This window comes from Hyperolius riggenbachi, chromosome 1 (assembly GCF_040937935.1).
Source record: "Hyperolius riggenbachi isolate aHypRig1 chromosome 1, aHypRig1.pri, whole genome shotgun sequence".
Lineage (NCBI taxonomy): Eukaryota > Metazoa > Chordata > Amphibia > Anura > Hyperoliidae > Hyperolius > Hyperolius riggenbachi.
In genome coordinates this window covers 492980562-492999432 of record NC_090646.1, presented here as the reverse complement: position 1 = coordinate 492999432, position 18871 = coordinate 492980562, and the positions used below count along the sequence as shown (strand labels likewise).

The 18871-nt window shown below is 45.1% G+C and overlaps 1 protein-coding gene across 1 annotated transcript in view; it reads right to left on the bottom strand.

The window, feature by feature from the left end:
* Positions 1-6175: 6175 nt before the first annotated feature.
* YPEL1 (yippee like 1) overlaps positions 6176-18871 on the bottom strand; it is a 42542-nt gene continuing 29846 nt past the window's right edge. Inside the window, exon 5 of the mRNA XM_068243087.1 lies at positions 6176-12812. Within this exon, the coding sequence (XP_068099188.1) occupies positions 12723-12812 (90 nt within the window). The 3' untranslated portion in view covers positions 6176-12722. The remainder of the gene's footprint in view (positions 12813-18871) is intronic.

Below are 18871 nucleotides of genomic sequence, written 5' to 3'. Positions count from 1 at the left end.
CAGATCACAGTCAAAATGCTTTTTGTTTGTTTATTAGCCAAATACAATGGATCTAAAGCAAACACAAACTGTAAAACCTTGTACATTGTCCAGCGCTGCGTAGTATGTTGGCACTTTATAAATACAATACATACATACACACACACACACAACATGGTTCTCGGATGAGGTGGCCAGTTGGGGCAGACTTCTGCCAAGAATGTCACGTCTACAGTAGCAGCCCCTAACCTCCTCAAGGCCTCGGCCTGCGATCTCCCTGGTAGATAGTCTCAGCTGCGTGCAGGCTGAGGGCATTGTTCTTCTCTTCACCCCGCCCACTCTGTTGTGCTCTGCCCATCAACCTTCCTGCCCCTCCATAGCAACTTCACACATCTAGCTAGTGATGTGTATGCACAGCCTAAGCCCTGCACTGGTACCTGAGGCAGGGGATACACTTGACTGTTTTCGTTGGCATTTTCTGCACAGAAAAACTAAAAACTGATGTTAGTCAATGGGCTAATTCATTCAATTTGGTATCTTTAAAAGGTGCGTACACACGCCTGGTCTCTTCAAACGATGGGTCGTCAGACCCGCCCGAGGGGCAGTCATTCTGACGAGTTTCCCCATGTGTACAGTCTGTCGGCAGGCTGATAATGCTGGTTTTGACTGATCCACTTCATGGAGTATGAGGGCCAACAGATTTTACAATATACAATAATATACAATAACATTTGTAAAGCGCTTTTCTCCCATAGGACGCAAAGTGCATAGTTGTGTCTCATACAGGGTTGCAGGCTGGGTTGTGTTACAGAGGAGATAGTCAGATGTTCATGAATGCCAGACTGAAGAGGTAGGTTTTCAGTTTAGACTTAAATGCTTCCACGGATGGAGCTGTCCTGATTGGGTGTGGCAGGGAGTTCCAAAGTGTAGGGGCAGCATGACAAAAGGCTCTGTCTCCAAAGGTTTTGAGGTGGACTCTGGGGGTGACCAAGGTGTTACGTCCTTTTGATCTAAGATTGTGGGGGATGTGATGCAGTTGCAACACGTCCTTCAGGTATCCAGGGCCCAGACTGTGCAAGGATTTGAATGTCAGTAAGCCAATCTTCAACAGAATTCTCCAATTTATCGGTAGCCAGTGGAGTGAGCACAGGGTTGGTGTTATGTGGCAATGACGCAGTTGGCTCGTTAACAGCCTTGTGGCGGCATTCTGTACTAATTGCAGGCGGCGTAAGTCTTTCTTATGCAGGCCTGTGTAGAGAACGTTGCAGTAGTCTAACCTTGATGTGACGAAGGCATGAACTAGGGTTGGGAAGATCCTCTGAAGGAATTAAGTGCTAAATCCTTGCAATACTCCTTAGATGAAAGAAGGAATGTTTCACAACAGCTGAGATTTGATTCCTGAAGCTTAATTTCCCATCAATCAGTACTCCCAGGCTGCGCACACAGTCTGAGTTGTTCAGGTCTGTGCTCCCTATCCTTAGCGGTGTTGGTTGAGACTGGGGTTGCTTTGCTGTTGAGCCCTGGCCCTCGATAACAAGAACCTCAGTTTTGTCAGCATTAAGTTTTAGCCAATTGTTGTTCATCCACTCCTGAAGCTCAGCTAAGCATGCGTTTATTTGTGGAGTAGGGTCTATGACACCAGGTTTGAATGACAAATATAGCTGGGTGTCATCAGCATAGCAATGTTATGTCAGGCCATGTTTTTGTATGATTTCTCCAAGTAGCAGCATGAATATGGTGCAAAGTAAAGGGGATAATACTGCGCCCTGAGGTACACCGTATTTTAGTGGTACAGGGTTGGAGAGGAAGAGCCCTAAGGCTACCCTTTGTGTTCTGCCAGCTAGGAAGGAGTTGAACCACCGGAGAATAATGCCATCTATGCCACAGTACTTTTGTAGCCTGTTGAGCAAGATTTCATGATCGACTGTGTCAAAAGCCGCTGAGAGGTCGAGCAAAATCAGGATGGAACATTGACCCTTGTCTCTTGCAATGAGCAGATCATTGCAAATCTGGGTGAGGGCTGTTTCACAGCTGTGATATTTCCTGAAGCCAGATTGAAGAGGGTCAATGATGTTGTTTCTGGAGAGCCTGGCTTCAAGTTGGAGGTAGACAGCCTTTTTCAATAACTTTTCCCAGAAAGAGGAGGTTTGAGACAGGTCTGTAGCTGTTTAGAGCATCTGGGTCTAAGGATAGTTTCTTGAGTAGTGGCCTGACGATTGCTTCTTTCAGAGAAGAGGGAAACCACCCTTCTTGTAAGGAACCGTTGACTATTTTGTGGAATGCCGGTGTAAATAGTTCAGGGCATTTCAACATGAACTTAGTGGGGCCAGATCGCAGGTAGTCTGGCGAAAGTTTGAGAGGATATCCAAGATGTCTTTTCCAGGGATTACCTTAAAATCAGACCATGGTGGTAGGCTATTTTTGCACCTGTTATATGGCTCTGCATGGGTTTCTGGGGCTGTGAATTGAATGGCAGATCGTATGGTGGAGACTTTGTCTGAGAAGAAGTGGGCAAATTTCTCGCACAGTTCCTGTGAAGGTCTGATGCTGGATTTCCTGCAAGATGGATTGCAGAGACCGTGCGAAAGAGTTGGGCAGGTCTGTTGGCTGCATTTGCAATTTCATGAGACAGGAATAAGGACTTATTTTTGTTAATCATCGTTTGATATTTTTTCAGGTGAGCAATTAGGGAAAGTTTGTCATCAGGGGACTGATGTTTGCACCACCTTCGTTCCAGTCTGCATCCCTGTTTCTTTAGTTCCTTTATAGAGTTGTAAAACCAGCGAGCGTGATGTAATGGTGCGGAACGTTTAACCACTTGAGGACCCACCCTTTACCCCCCCTTAAGGACCAGCGCTGTTTGTTTGGATCTGTGCTGGGTGGGCTCTGCAGCCCCCAGCACAGATCCGCGGCCACACAGAGCGATCAGATCGCCCCCCTTTTTTTCCCCCTATGGGGATGATGTGCAGGGGGGGTCTGATCGCTCCTACCTGCAGGCATGTTGCGGGGGGGGCACCTCAAAGCCCCCCTCCGCGGCGACATTCTCCCCCCTCCCTCTCCTACCTGCTCCCCCGGGAGATCTGGGCTGCACAGGACGCTATCCGTCCTGTGCAGCCAGTGACAGGACGTCCCGTCACATGGCGGCGATCCCCGGCCGCTGATTGGCCGGGGATCGCCGATCTGCCTTACGGCGCTGCTGCGCAGCAGCGCCGTACAAATGTAAACAAAGCGGATTATTTCCGCTTGTGTTTACATTTAGCCTGCGAGCCGCCATCGGCGGCCCGCAGGCTATTCACGGAGTCCCCCGCCGTGAATTGACAGGAAGCAGCCGCTCGCACGAGCGGCTGCTTCCTGATTAATCAGCCTGCAGCTGGCGACGCAGTACTGCGTCGCTGGTCCTGCAGCTGCCACTTTGCCGACGCACGGTATAAGCGTGCGGTCGGCAAGTGGTTAATATTTAAGGGAGCTATGGCGTCAAAAGCGGCTGAGACATCGTGGTTATATTTAAGGACCATGGATTCAAGGTCTAAGTTGTGATCTGTCAGTCCGCCTAGATTGAGGCTGTTCTGAAGGTGTTGGGGTGTCAAACCTTTCAAGGAACGGTATTTTATTAGTTCTTTCACTTGGCGTTTTGTAGCCGGTGCTGTAAAGGAGAAGTGGACAGTGTGGTGGTCTGACCAAACTACTGGATCAATTTCCACATTGGATATTAGGAGTTCTGAATGGAAAATGAGGTTCAAAGTGTGTCCTTTTTTGTGGGTAGGGAGGTTGACGGCTTGAGAGAAGCTCAGTTCATTCACGGAGAGAAGTAGCTAATTTCCTAATTGGGAAGAGTGTGCATCGACCCATGCGTTAAAGTCTCCCAGAATTATCCACCTAGGGTGTTTCAGTGTTATGCAAGATACAAGTTCTGCTATTTCCTTGAGAAAAGCTGAGCCAGCATCAGGGGTCGGTAGACAAGCAGTATGTTTATTTTTTTTCTCAGCTGAGAGCTCGGCTGCCAGATATTCAAAAGAGGTGGGGGCTACAGCAAGGGGTTTAATATTCAAACTGGATTTGAAGAACAGAGCTAATCCTCCTCCCTTGCGGTTTTGTCTTTCGCAGTGTAAAACTGAGTAATTGTCTGGTACCGCAGCCGCAAGAGTGGGTCCCGAGTTCTGATCCAACCATGTCTCTGTAATTAAAGCTAGATCTGAAGCCTCTATTAGATCGTGAATAACTGCTGTTTTGTTGTTTATTTTAAACACTATCAACAGATTGTATAGATAAGCTCTCACACTACACAGAAGTAGTAAAGTTGTCCAATGATTGAGATATGGTCAGCAACAATGCTCAGGTAGGCTGTGGCATTTAGAGAACTGAAATCTAAAAAAAAAAAGTTAGATACTTACCTCTGGATGGTACAGAATCCTCCCACATCCTTGTAGAGCCCATTGACCCAGCATCGTATCCCATTTCATTGCAATAGATAAGCACATCCGTACTGGTCAAGAGAGCGTAAAGTCTCCACATGCTCCATAGAACAAAGCCGCTTGCACAATTTTCTCCATTTTTCAGGCACCTCATTCTCTTGGCCATGATGAGACCTTACTTGTTCAGGTCCATAATGGATGAGCTCTTCCATGGCCACTTGAGACTAGGAGAAACCTATTCAACACTAAGTCAAATAGTTATAGAGGACTGGATTGCTGGGCTGCAGCAGAATTTTGCAGTATCTTTTTGTTAATTGTCCTTAAGGGGCCCAAAACGTGCTACTTCAGTAGAGGGAAGCCCATGGATAATCCAGAGGCTTCCCCCATTCAGTTCACATCAACTGATCCAGGCCTAGAATCACCTGAAGCTACTCGACAAGGGCTAGTGTGAGAGTGCACACAGCTGAGCTCTTGTCCGTGAACAAGCACACACTACAAATAGGTCTCTGAACTAAGACTCCATTAAAAATTCCTTTTCCAATGGTGGATTCAATAATATTAGATAACTATACCCTCCAGTATGAGCCCACCAATGAATGCTGGCATTTGCCACAAGGAATTTCAAATTGCTCTTTTTGCCTTGCATAGGCCAAGAGCTCAAATGGTAAAAAAGGTGCACTTGTGCTCTTCCCGTTGTTACCTTCAAACGATGGATGAGACCAAAGTTGAACTTTGACAATTCCAAACGGGGCATTTAGTGCAAAAACCACTTTTCAGCGCTAAAAGAATGGCATACACATGGTGAAGCATGGTGGTGGAAGTATCAATCTTTGGGGTTACTTTTCTTCAGCTGGAATTAGGGCTTTAACCAAGGTGGAGGGAATTATAAGCAGCTTCACATACCAGACACTTTTAGCCTAAAACCTTTAGGTGTGCTAGAAAGCTGAAAAATGTCACCTTTCAAACAAGAAGGACCCCAGAAAAATCCCAATCAACTGAAGAATAGCTTCCCTAGAAGAAAAATTAAATATTTGGAATGGCCCAACCAGAACCCATACAGAAATACAGTAGAAAAAATGGTGGGGTAGCCTGAGAAGGGATGGGCACAAGAGATGCCCTTTCGGAAGGAAGAGGGAACAACTATTGTATACATGGCATACATTTGACTTTTCCCATCATCTGTGATCTTGTTTTCACAGGTTATGCAACTCCCCAGTGTAAATCTAGCCTAAAAAAAAAAAAAAAAAGTGGGAAAAGTTTTGAAATGCTTTATAGTGGTCTCCCTTTTTTTCCCTCATCACAAATACTGGGGATTTTAACATTGTACATATTTGACCCACTATCTAGGATATCTGTTTGAGGCCGCATTCACAGTGGGACGTTGCGTTGTAATGCACCATTAAAGTCACAATGCAGCATTACAACGCAAAAAGGTGGTAAGGCACGCTAACAATGCATTACAAAGTTACCAGGTACAGGAAAGCACACTTTTCATTGCCTGTATGCTTTACTGTACGGGATGGTATTTAGAGGTAACGCACTGCAAGCAGTGAGTTACCATAACGCTACACGTTACAATGCGAAGCGAAGGATTAGCATTGCAGTGCGGTAAGCTGCGTTATAAGATGTTATAACGCAGCTCCATAAGGTCCCACTGTGAATGTAGCCACAAGACCACTTTTAAATGTCTTCGGGGAATGTACACCATTCTGGAATTCCACACTAACAAATGACTGGACTGATACCCACAGTAACTATGGTTCACCCAAATACACAGACCAAGATGCTGATTAAAGCCTTTTATTGTGATACCTCAAATTGAATACAACAACGTGAAACAATTGCACAAGTGTTGTACAATATAGCTAAGACAACAGCAAAGCTATGACATCTCATAAACGCAAAACAATATTGAGTGTAAATGGTGCAGAAAAAAAAAAAAAAAAGTAAAAATGTGAGGTGTCAGCACTAGGCATCACATTGTGTATTAGCAAGTCCCATTCAGAACAGTGCTTTTATCTGCAATAACTATCTTTATATATAATCTCAGGGGTGAACTTCTGAAAGTCCAGCTCAGCAGACTCCGAACACTGAAGGGGTTAAAATTCACTATATGCATGAATTAAAAATCATCATAATTGGGCCTTCCAAAGGATCAGTGAAAATAGTGCTCTGTGCTGTTGACATATTTTCCTAAGTACAGTATTATTTCACAGATGACATTTCCAAAAAACACCTAAGCAGTACAGCGACCAGCTAGGAATTTTTGGAGAGCAAAAAGTGCCTTTTTAGACTTTTTTGTTTACAACAGCCAGCTATTGAAATTGGAGATTCAAACACCACACATAATGAATTCTTTTGTTTTGTGAGGAAGATGGATGGTAAAGGAACCTTGTATTTAAGACTAAACTTAAATAGCAATCATTGCAAAAGTTCCTGCAATTATTCCTCCACCTGATGCAGCTTCTGCAGAAGTTCCATTAAGCTCATCTTTAAATCATCGCACTTTATGGCAGGCAAGAATAGAAAGATGCGGTGACTTCCATAATATTGCTATCATTTATTTAAAAAGAGTCAACATACACTATGCAATATGACACTGTCTATTTCAGGGGGCTCAGCAGGAAACCTCATAGGGAACAGTTCTCCAATCACGGCACTCTGTACAGCACACAGCGTTGTGATTAGTCCAATAGCGTGGGAGTGGTTTTCTACAACCTATCTGAAACCTAGCAGTTTGAGGAGGGTGCTGTCCACCCAAATCACATTAACCGAATATCCCTATGAGGTTTTCGGCTGGGTCCCCTAAAAGTAGACTAGCGCTTGCAACGTGGCACTTCCATAGGGATTGTACAGCGGTAAATCACAACAGTTCTCTGAACTAGGGTTGGAAAAATTCCTGGAGCCAGGCAGCCAATGTTCTAGCGCTTGACTAGAGTTTTTCTGTACAGTTGGCAATGGAAACGGATCCAGAACAGACCAGCTTATGAATTCCGTATAATCTGTCCAGCCCAGCACAAGATGCAGACTCACGCTGTGCTCTAAATTAGATTGGCTTCCACCCAAACTACGAGCTTAGGATAAAGTAACTGTTGTGAAATGTCCGTTGTACATGTCCTGCAGACAAGATATTTCCCAAGTCCCCCACAAGGGATGCTTCAGCTGATCAGCTCTCATCCACCTTCACTGACAAAATGTTTGGGAGGACAGGAAAGTCTAAAACGCTTGTATGTGGGAAATGTCAAATCTGAAAGTGAGGCAATTTTTAAAATGGAATTTCTAAAGGTCTGTACACAAGCACGATTAAAGTCGGTGCACACAAATGAGTGATGTCGGTCACACACCATTACCCGGCAGAAAGGAACAAGTAGGTTAAACAACATTAATGTTTACCAATATTCCAAATGATGTTGAATACTGTGCATGCAAGCGATAGTGACATTTAACAGAACATATGTGCGCATATATGACATCGTACACCCTGGTTGACTGCCCAATAGTTGTCTGAGGCAGAATATGCGGTATCGGTCACTCATTTGCCTACATTTTTTTTCTATATCGACTGTTGTCTGTTTCAAACAACTTTTATTCAACATGCGTATAAGGCTTAAGGCTCAGCTCCCTAGATTACTCGTGAGGGAGAATCAACATATTATATCCACATTCAGAAACTATGTTCACAAGAACAGGAGACCCTTTATGTGCAAAATAGTGGAAACTGGACAAGATGAAAAAAGTAGACAATAGAATGGTGGATCTTCATTCAGATGCCTTGTTTGATGTGATTTTTTTTCCTCACACAATTATGACAACTCCTGGGCACAGCCTGGAGTTCTGTAATATTGGTGAGCTGAGCACCCCGATCCTATGGGAGCCCATACATACGGACTTGGCACCAATTGCAGAGCTGCTGTCTATCTTTCAAATCATAGGGACAGTTAAAGCACTAGAACACCTGAACTGAAAACGGAGGGAAAAGAAAAAAATGATAGGTTTTCTTTAAAACAGCTTATAAAAACAATACATACATACACACGCACACAAACAGAAATGTGGTAAGTAGCTATGAAGGAAAAAAAAAAAAAAAAAAAGGAAGAAAACGGCAACCTTACCATAAACACACACAAAAAATTAAATATTACCCATATTATGTACAAAATTGGTTAGATGGAAAATGCTTTTTTGTCTTTTTTTTAATATATATATTTCAAGTTTTATGCAAACTGCTGAAAAAACAAACAAAAACAAGTCAGGATCAGTAACCAGACTGTCCTATATTTCGCCTTAGCCACAACCGGGAGCCTTTTCTTAAAGTTTTATTTCGTTAAGAGGGTGCTTCGTTCATGAGGTGAGGACAGGCTTCTGATGGTGGCTGGATCACTTTTCTAAAAAAATTCAGTATATAAATTTAGAGGCCAAAGATAAATCTGAACATATGCAAAAGTAAAAGCACAGTTCACTGGACACATAGCAAAGTGCATAGCAAAACCTAGGGACGAGCTAGCTAATCTCACTATTATTACTTCTTAAGTACAAGTGGAAAATTAGTTGCACAAGACATGCAATTTCAGAATTAACCCTTTAAAAAGTATAGGTATAGGGTTAACCATGTATAATGACATGGCCTTGTTAGTGCAGGCACCTATTGTCAATCACAGCCCCTTCACTGCCAGCAGAGGCCAAGTAAAGGTGTTCAAACAAACTCCAGAGTATAGCAAAGTCGGTTGATGGTTTCTGAAATGGTAGATTTCCAACTGTATAACCATGTAATTTCTATAGAAATCAATCACAATCTGGAAATGAGAAAATACAATGATTTCTTTTTTTAACCTACAGGTGTTGGCAGCGATGTCTATCACATTAATGAAAGCAGTTGTTGAAGTTTACCATAAGCATAAAGTGCAGTCCAGCCTACTACTAGAGAATGCGATAAGCAGCAGCATTACATCAGTCATTACACTGAAGAAGCTCATAGCAGTACATAGAACATGTCTAGGGGAAGAGGGGCGGGGCATTTCTATTGCAAGGCTTCCCATAGTATCTCTTAAAGTCAAAGTGCTTACAGTAGTGGTAGTGTAGTATAGAAAAATAAAATGGTCCTGCTGTTAGACTGTTTTCTTTGTACTGTTTTCTTTGTTGGGGCCTCATTTCATTATAGGGATATTAATACATTATTGATCCCTGTATTCCCTAAGGAAAAATACTTTATTAAAATTAAAGTGAACCTGCCACAAAAACCTGCAAACCAAACACTTCAACATCACTTTTGATATAACAAACTATTCTCTCCAGTCTAAATAGTAAACCTGTAAGACCTGTAAAGCTCTGTACAGACGCTAGATGAAAATCAGCCGAGAACTACAGCCCCTAACAATAATTCAGCATTTGTATGGCAGCTCTTTTGGTCAGCGATCAGACCTGGTCATTCACTTCGGCGGAGAGCATTGTTCTCCCCAATTTCCTGTCCAAGCTGCATACACTATACAATGAGAAGGGGGTGGGGGGGGGATATGCAACAGGATGGCTGCCCTATGAAGAAGGGAGAGGGTAGCACAGCAGGATGGCTGCCCTATGAGGGGGGGGGGGGGGGGGATATGCAACAGCATGGCTGCCCTATGAAGAGGGGAGGGGGTAGAACATTAGGATGGATGCCCTATGAAGGGAGGGGGTAGCACAGCAGGATGACTGTCCTATGAAGGGAGGGGTAGCACAGCAGGATGGCTGCACTATGAAGGGAGGGGGTTGCGCAGCAGGACGTCTGCACTATGAGGGAAGGGGTAGCACAGCAGGACGGCTGCACTATGAAGGGAGGGGGTTGCACAGCAGGACGTCTGCACTATGAGGGAAGGGGTAGCACAGCAGGATGGCTGCACTATGAAGGGAGGGGGTTGCGCAGCAGGACGTCTGCACTATGAGGGAAGGGGTAGCACAGCAGGACGGCTGCACTATGAAGGAAGAGGGTTGCGCAACAGGACGTCTGCACTATGAGGGAAGGGGTAGCACAGCAGGACGGCTGCACTATGAAGGGAGTGGGTTGCGCAACAGTATGGCTGCACTATGAAGGGAGGGGTAGCACAGCAGGATGACTGCACTATGAAGTAGGGGGTAGCACAGCAGGATGACTGCACTATGAGGGGGCAGCGCAGCAGGATGGTTGCACTGAGGGAGAGAGAGGGATGTGTAGCAGGACGACTGCATCCTGAGGAAGGGAGGGGGAGGCACAGCAGGATGGCTGCACCATGAAGAAAGGGGGGTGGGGGTCAATAATAGGGTCAGGTGCAGTGCATGCCTCGGCAGATGTATGTCTGTATGCAGCTTAAATTCCAAGACTTTGCTTTAATTTTTTTTTTTTGCCCTTACCAAAACCAATAATTTAAGTGGAGCAAAACTACCCCAACTGTACAATGTCTTGGCCTATGTGTAGATTGCTGTGGCAATGAGCATTGCATTGTGGGATGTAGGAAGATGTGCCAACTTGTGAAGTCTTTATTTCTACAGACAGGTATTGAGTCATCAGGAGGACAGATAGTGAAACTTAAGTCATCTACTAACTTTTGGTGCTTGTAAATAAAAGTGAAGGTTTTTAGGTTTTAATGCACACAGGTTTGCTTTAAGTTAGGCAGCACAATTTCACTACCAATGAACTAGTAATCTGGCAGGTAGAATAGGAGCCACTAAGCAGAAGACAAAAGTATGAAAATTGATGGTAGAAATTATTTATCTTGCTGAAAAATATGTCTTATGTATGATTACTCCAATAAGTATCCAAATGAAAAGAATCACGGGGAGATCTGGTGAACGAAACAAAAGGTGGATAGATTATCTGGCACTAACTGATGAGATCTATCCATCTATGGCCAGCCTTGGCTTGACCTTAAAGACAACATCAAGCACAAAAGCCTGAAACAAAATGCATGTACAGAGGATGCCCATGTGTTACTAGGGCATAAGCAATGAACAAGAGCTACATTAGTAAAAAAAAAAAAAAAAAAAGCAGCAGGCCCAGCTGTACATGATCTGCCTGAAGGAAGAAAGGTGGAAGGCTACGTCCAGCTTACACATTGTCCTTCTTACGTTCCCAGCAGCTGCAGATGTGCACATGTAACAATTCAGTTAGGTAACATTTATGTTCACACATTGTTTACGTTCATTTTTTTTTCTTTTTAAATAAAACCCCACAAACTTTGGAAATGATTTAACCAGCAAACCACCCACAACCCAAACACTTAAATTAACCATCCTACAAAAAAAAAAGGGAGATATAGTACTATACAAACAGGAAGGGACTTCTACCCAGAAAGATTCCCTATAGTGTGAGTGTGCAAAAAAGGTGGGAGCATATTTTTTTTTTTTTTTAAGGACATTTCAAATGCCCCCTTTGTCCAGTGCATGATACCAACACGGTCTTATGGAACCAGCCATAACACACGTCAGGAGCATGCAGCCCTGGTTACACTAGAACTATTTAGCAAACTTCCTAGCTCCCACACGGAGTTTGCAGAACGGCCAAGGTTAGCCGCTCCAGTAGAGGACGTCCAATCAGAAGAAAGTAAATTTGCAATTTTGAGGAGGAAAGGTTACTAGGGAGGACAATCCCCATTCCCCCATATTGGTATGTGTTAAACAGATGTAAACCAAAATAGACATCACTGAAGTGGGCGCCTCCACCCACTTATCTTCAGCGTGGAAGAAACACCCCTTAGAGCAGCACAGAAGGTAAAGTCTTAAACATGCAGTGAAGGACTTGAGAACGCCATTGCGGTTTCTTCTTTGTTTGTGGTGCCTTCAGTTCTGTAAACCTCCCTTTTTTGGATATGGAACACACGGGCTCTACAATAGGTTCCATGTTACTCAGTTTGCAGGGTGTCTTGACTGACAGTTTTGTTTGCTGGATGCACACTGGTTTCTTCAGCTCAGAACCTGGTTGGCCAAGGTGTGAGAGAAAACATGAAATACAGGCATGCACAAAAACATCATGGCAAGCCAATATAGGTGAGTGTCAAGGAATGAAGAATCTGGAGGTGCAGAGATCTCATCCAGTGTGTCCCAGCAATGTCACCATAACAGCCGGTCAACAAGAATCTTCGGGGGGGGGGAATAAAAATGGGAGGAGATAGTAAAATGGGAGAAGGAATCTTCAAGAACCTGTTGGAATTCAAGTCCAGTCACAATGTGCCCATCATCTACTCTAACAGTCCATGAGGTTACTTCTTAATATATAAAGTTCAGTGATATTTTCGGTTGCTCAACATGAAAATCCACAGTTCAGTACAACATTGGAAATGTATGTTCCACACCGAGGCAACCTGATGTGAGAACAGTGCAGAAAGCTCACTCCCAGCCATTGTCTTTAATCATGTGAGCCAGTTCAATGATAAATTTTCCTTCCTTGTATTTTTGACTGCTTTCAAAGGCATGTTCCTGTGAGAAAAACAAGAAGTCAGCATTTATATAGAGTAACTATAGCAATGGAGCTTTATAGTACTACTGCAGTCCATACATACATTATGCCTAAAATAATTGCCCCCCCCCCACCATAGCAAAAAACATATAGCATCACAAAAGTCCTTCCGGTTTGAAGTTAAAGAGACTCTAACGTTAAAAAGTGCTCCTGGGGGTACTTACCCTGGGAGGGGGAAGCCTCTGGATCCAAACGTGGCTTCCCTTATCCTCCATCCCACGGTGGTCTCGCTGTGCCCCTCGTAAGCCACAGCTGACAATTTGTCAGGCTGTGGCGCAGTAGCACCTGCAATATTTACCAGCTCCAGCACAGTAGCGTCTCTCAGCTGAGGTGGAAATAGCCGATCCCAGTCGTGTACGCTCTACTGCGCACGCAATCAGCCATTTCCGCCTGACTCTGAGCCAAAAGCCGCTACTGCGACTGCACTTGAGCCTGGAAGGTAAATATTTACATGGCCGCTGTTTTGAGAAGCCAAGCGAGACCACTGTACCACCATGGGACGGGGGGGGAGCCTCAGTAGGATCCAGAGACTTCCCCCTTCCAAGTTAAGCACCCCCTCCCCCCGCTCCCTGGGCAATTTTTAAAGTTACAGATTCTCTTTAAAAAGCCTTACTTTCATTTCCCCTGGGCTGTGGTCAAATAATTATGTCTACAGGAAGCTTCCAACTGAAACTTTCAATTAATTGGGGTTGGAACTACTAAACTAAACAACTACCTTGGAGATGTTTAAACACTGCCAAATTGCTGGAGTAGGTCCTACCATTCCACTACAATCTAATGTTAAAAAACACCAACAACCCCACACCAAGACGCAGGTGATTTGGCTGTAACGCAGAAGCCCTGCCATTTATAGTTTTCACCAATCATTGCCTGAAAAAGAAAACGAGAAGGTAGAAGGGGAATGATACTGGCTAGGTATGGATGAGATTGGATAGTCTTTGATTTTCAAACATCCCAAGTCAGTGTTGGATTCTCCAGCAATTTTTACCATCAGACTGTGCCACTCCTTTGGCTGCCGTAGAAGAGTTGTCTCAACAAGATTATACACCCTTCACTGAAAGCCACTGTGAGATCCATTGCAAAGACTCACAAAGGTTGATGCAAGCTTATTGCAGCATCACCCTCTGCAAGCTGATTTGTGGGGATAGGGAAGATTTAGTTTCTTTAAGTGGCAGTAATGAATTTAGTGCATTTTTTTATGAAAATGTGACATGCTAAACCGGAAATACAGTATTTTAAAGAAAATATAAAGCCTAAATTACACATTCCACCGATCCCTTTCGGATAAAAAGTTATTTGTTTTCAAAGATTTTATCAAGTTTTCAATTTTTCAAGAGGATACATTAACCATGTCGGTACCAGCAGCCTCTGCCCCCTTAAGGACCAGAGGCTGCTGGTACGCTAAAACGCCGCATCTCGACGATTCGCCACAATAATCTGTCGCTCCTGCCGGTCACGCCCCTCTGTCCCCGCCGCAGGCTGCTCTCTCTGCAGTCTCTAGCTTTCATTGGCTCCTGACCCTGTCACTCAATGTAAGCCAATGGGATTGGCTTACAGTAATGACAGGGCTAGGAGCCAATGAAAACGGCTCCTGCCCGGCTCACAGTGCTCTGCCGTCATAGAGGCAGCAGGGCAGAACATTGCAGCGGGTAGAAAGTGGTGAGAGCGGCGTTGACGCGTGATGAATGGGACATAGAGCTTACGTCCAGTCAGAACCGCAGCGCCACCCGCCCGATGTAGATTTAAACTGCGTCGGTCCGCATTCGGTTAAAGCGAACAACAGAGCCTAAAGGCCCATACACACATCCGTTTTTTGCGAACGACGGGTCGTTTGAACGACCTGTCGTTCGCCCGCTAAATCGGGCGTGTACAGTCTGTCGCTTGCGTGAGAAGAGTGAGTTTGTGCAAACTCACTCTTATCACGCGAACGACAGTCTGTACACACACCCGATTTAGCAGGCGAACGACGGGTCGTTCAAACGACCCGTCGTTCGCAAAAACCGGACGTGTGTATGGGCCTTAATAGTATCGTAACAGTCAACATAACATTGATCAGTAATCATACAATGAAAGGGGTGAGAACATAATTACAATGTAAACAAAAGGGTAATGCACATCTGAAAGATTTATAAAAGTGTGCCCCAGAGGACTATATCCAACTATCTGGGGTGTGTATAGGAGTTGGGGGGGGGGTCCCAGCCTGAGGCTGGGAGAAACGGTGACCCCCGGTACCCATCGTCCAGTGATAGACAGGCAACCGAAAGGTCGCTATGATGAGCTCAACTGGGGAGTTCAAGTGGAGAGAAATAAAACAGGAGAGAAAAGATGAAGAAAAGAAAAGAGGAAAGAAGAGAGAGGGCCGTCCCGACTCATAGCCTCGTGATCAGGGAACTCTCCATGAAAGGATGCTCTAATTGGATCCAGGGGTCCCAAATCTTCTCAATTTTTTTTAGGAGTGTCTTTCAAAATTCTAGTCAGTTTCTCATTGATCATAAAGGAGTTGATTCTAGATTTCACCTCACCAATGTTAACAGAGGGTTTTTTCCAGTTGCCAGCAATTGTCATGGTAGCTGCTGAGAAAACAAAGGAAGCTAATTTGTTCTGAGATAAGGTTAGCAGTTCTACTTTTTCATGCAGGAGAGCTTGCCATGGGTTTTTTGGGATGGTTACATGGAAGAGGGATGAGAGTAGTCTATAAATTTGACACCAAAACCTAGTGAGCCTGGGACAGGTCCACCATATATGTAGCATGTATCCGTGTGACCTACAGCCACGGAAGCAGAAAGGACTGGCAGAAGGAAACACCTTTGCTATTCTTGCCGGAACAAGGTACCAGCGAGTCATGACCTTGTAGGCCGCTTCTATTGTGTGCAGATTGGATGAGCAACAGGAAATTCTGCTCTATATATTTAGCCAATCCTCTCTGTCTCTCGTGCCCGACAAGTCTGATTCCCATCTGGTAGTGTAGGCATGAGTGAGCGGGCATTCTGGGCGGGTTAGGAAAGCGTAAATTCTGGAGATCAGACCTTTGGAGTTGGGGCGATGAAGGCATATGTTCTCATATGGGGTAGTATAAGGGGGGGTCCCTATTTTGGGTGAGAGACTGTATCCAGTGCTGTATTTGCAAAAAAAAAACAAAAAAACAAAAACGTATTCTCTTGGTCGGGACTTGGAAGTTTTCTTGTAGGGCTGGCCAGCTGTACAACCCTCTAGGAGTAAGGAAATGCATTAATTTGGTAAGGCCATTATCAACCCACCATCTCATATTCATTGACTTCCAGCACATAGCCTTGCCCCATTAACCTCCCTGGCGGTTTGTTAAAATCCGCCAGGGGGCAGCAAATATATATTTTTTTTTTCATGTAGCGAGACAATGTCTCGCTACATGATAGCCGCTGCTGAGCGGCATCCCCCCAGCCCCTCCGATCGCCTTCGGCGAACGGAGATCAAGAGATCCCGTTCAAAGAACAGGATCTCTTGGAGGGCTTCCCCCGTCGCCATGGCGACGGGGCGGGATGACGTTACCGACGTCGTGACGTCAAAGGGGAATCCGATCCACCCCACAGCGCTGCCTGGCACTGATTGGCCAGGCGACGGGTATAGCGGCGGATCGGCGGGTAGCGGCGGCAATCGGAGGTTACGTGTAACAAAAAAAAAAAAATTATGCAAATCGGCCCAGCGGAGCCTGAGCGGTGCCTCCCGGCGGCATAGCCCGAGCTCAGCTCGGGCTTACTGCCAGGGAGGTTAAAGAAGAGTGCTGTGGTGCTCTCTGATACAGAGAGTGCCAATGCACTTGTCTGCAAGAGGGTGGGGCTATGTGCCAGACATTGGCGCTTCGGCTATATTAAAATGGCATTTGCTTTTGGGAACAAAAAGCTCCTTGCCAAGAAGCTAACATTCTACCCAGTCAGCCATCCCGGCCTATCATTGCCAACATGACAGCCCTAGCACATCATCTGTATAATAAGATTCACCAGAGCCCCACATTAGCCTGGTTCCAGAGTGCAGCCCTACCACCTTGCAGAAAAAGGCCTCTGCCTTTGCTATATCTAACATAGAAAAAGCCAGGGCCAATTCTGCAAGGAAGCAGATCTATGAAACAGAACCCAGCTGATACGGGGGAGGGAGGGAGAGGGGGAGAGAGAGAGTTGCATTTTAACCACTTGCCGACCAGGGCTTCCTGCAATGATCGGTGCTGCTTGGGCTCTCCAGCCCGCAGCACCGATCAGGAGTGAGCCAGGGCGATCAGACTACCCCCCTTTTTTCCCCACTAGGGGGATGTCCTGCTGGGGGGGTCTGATCGCCGCCGGCTCTGTTCGTTCGGCGGGGGGGGGGCTCCTCAAAGCCCCCCTCCGCAGCCATTTTCCGCCTCCGTCCCCCTCCGGCGTTTCCCTTCCTCCTATGGGCAGCGCAGGACGGAGATCCGTCCTGCGCCGCCTACAACAGATGCCGGCGAATGAGAATGCGGCGATCCCCGGCCAATCAGAGGCCGGGGATCGCCGATCTGCCTTACGGCGCTGCTGCGCAGCAGCGCCGTATGATGTAAACAGCGGGGATTTCTTCCCCGCCTGTTTACATATTGCCGGCGAGCCGCGAGCGGCGGCTCTCCGGCTGTTCACGGAGACACCCTCCGTGAACTGACATGGAAAGGCCGCTCGATCGAGCGGCCGTTTCCATGGTAACCCGCAGACGACCAGTTTACGCCAATCGGCGTTAGCTGGTCGTCAAGAGGTTAAGTAAACTTGGGATATAGCTGTACAGTAGCCGTTTATCAGAACTCTTCCTCTATTACACATTCTTTACAGGTGATAGACAACACATCTGCATTCAATGTGCACAACATTCTCAGTAGATTCACAACAGCTCGGCAGGGAGTGCATATGTAGAATATAATACTACTATGTATGTAGAATATAGTACTACTATGTAACTTAATTTTAACATCACCAACCCCAAATTTAACATATCAAATTAACAGATTTCATGAGCAAAGGGAGTACATTTGTGTTTGCATACAAATTTTGCATAAACCTTCAACGCAGAATTATTAACATCTCATTTACTAACTACACATCAGGCTTTATTCTTACAGCAGAAATGTAATTATACATAAATGATTTTTGTATACACAGATATACTGTACAGTCACAATCAGATATGTATATCTGATTTTAAAAATACAGTGACTGCTTGATTGCATTTAGCGATTTCTAGTGTGAATGGGCCCTAACAGCTGATGCCTAATTTTTTTGGTTTAGTATAATTGTTGTAAATAGAGCTAGCTTTGAAAGATATCCTCCTGTCTCTTAATTTGGATAGACCGAATCCCAAATTCTACAATACTTTGTCCAAACCCCAGTATACAGCCTCACCACCTGTTCAAAACAGGCCTGTAGTGGCATAGCATCTGATCAGGCAATCTTCAGCAACTTCCTGCAACTAGAAATTCCAGAGCTGCTGTGGTTTAATGATGAACCAGGCAGGAGTAAACCCTTAGTAATTTCTTCAGCTGAATCACTTCAGGTTACACATTTATATAAATAAGCCTGGTCTGCCATTTTGGGCTGGTGCACACCAGAGCGGTTCTGGAGCGTTTTTAAAAAGCTAGCTGTTTGAAAACGTATTGGGTAATGCATTTCAATGGGCTGGTGCACACCACCAGCTTTACTGTAACAATATATGAAATCTGCTACATAAAAACGCTCCAAAAACCGCTACGCATGTTTGCAAAATCTCTGTAAGAGCCCATTCACACTAGAACGTTTTGCCGGTGATTTCGGCAAAACGCTCAAGCGGTAGTGCAATAATACCCTATGGGCCCGTTCCCACTTGGGCGATTTACGCAAATCGCCAAATGCAAACATGTAGCCTGCACCATTTTTAGGCGATTTCCCAGCGATCGCGTTTAGTGCTATAGAAGCGCTAATCGCGGAAAAAAAATAACTGCAGTGTCCATTGATTTGTTTGCGTTAATCACGGAAAAAGCACTCCAAGCGTTTTGCGCTTTTAGGTGTGAATG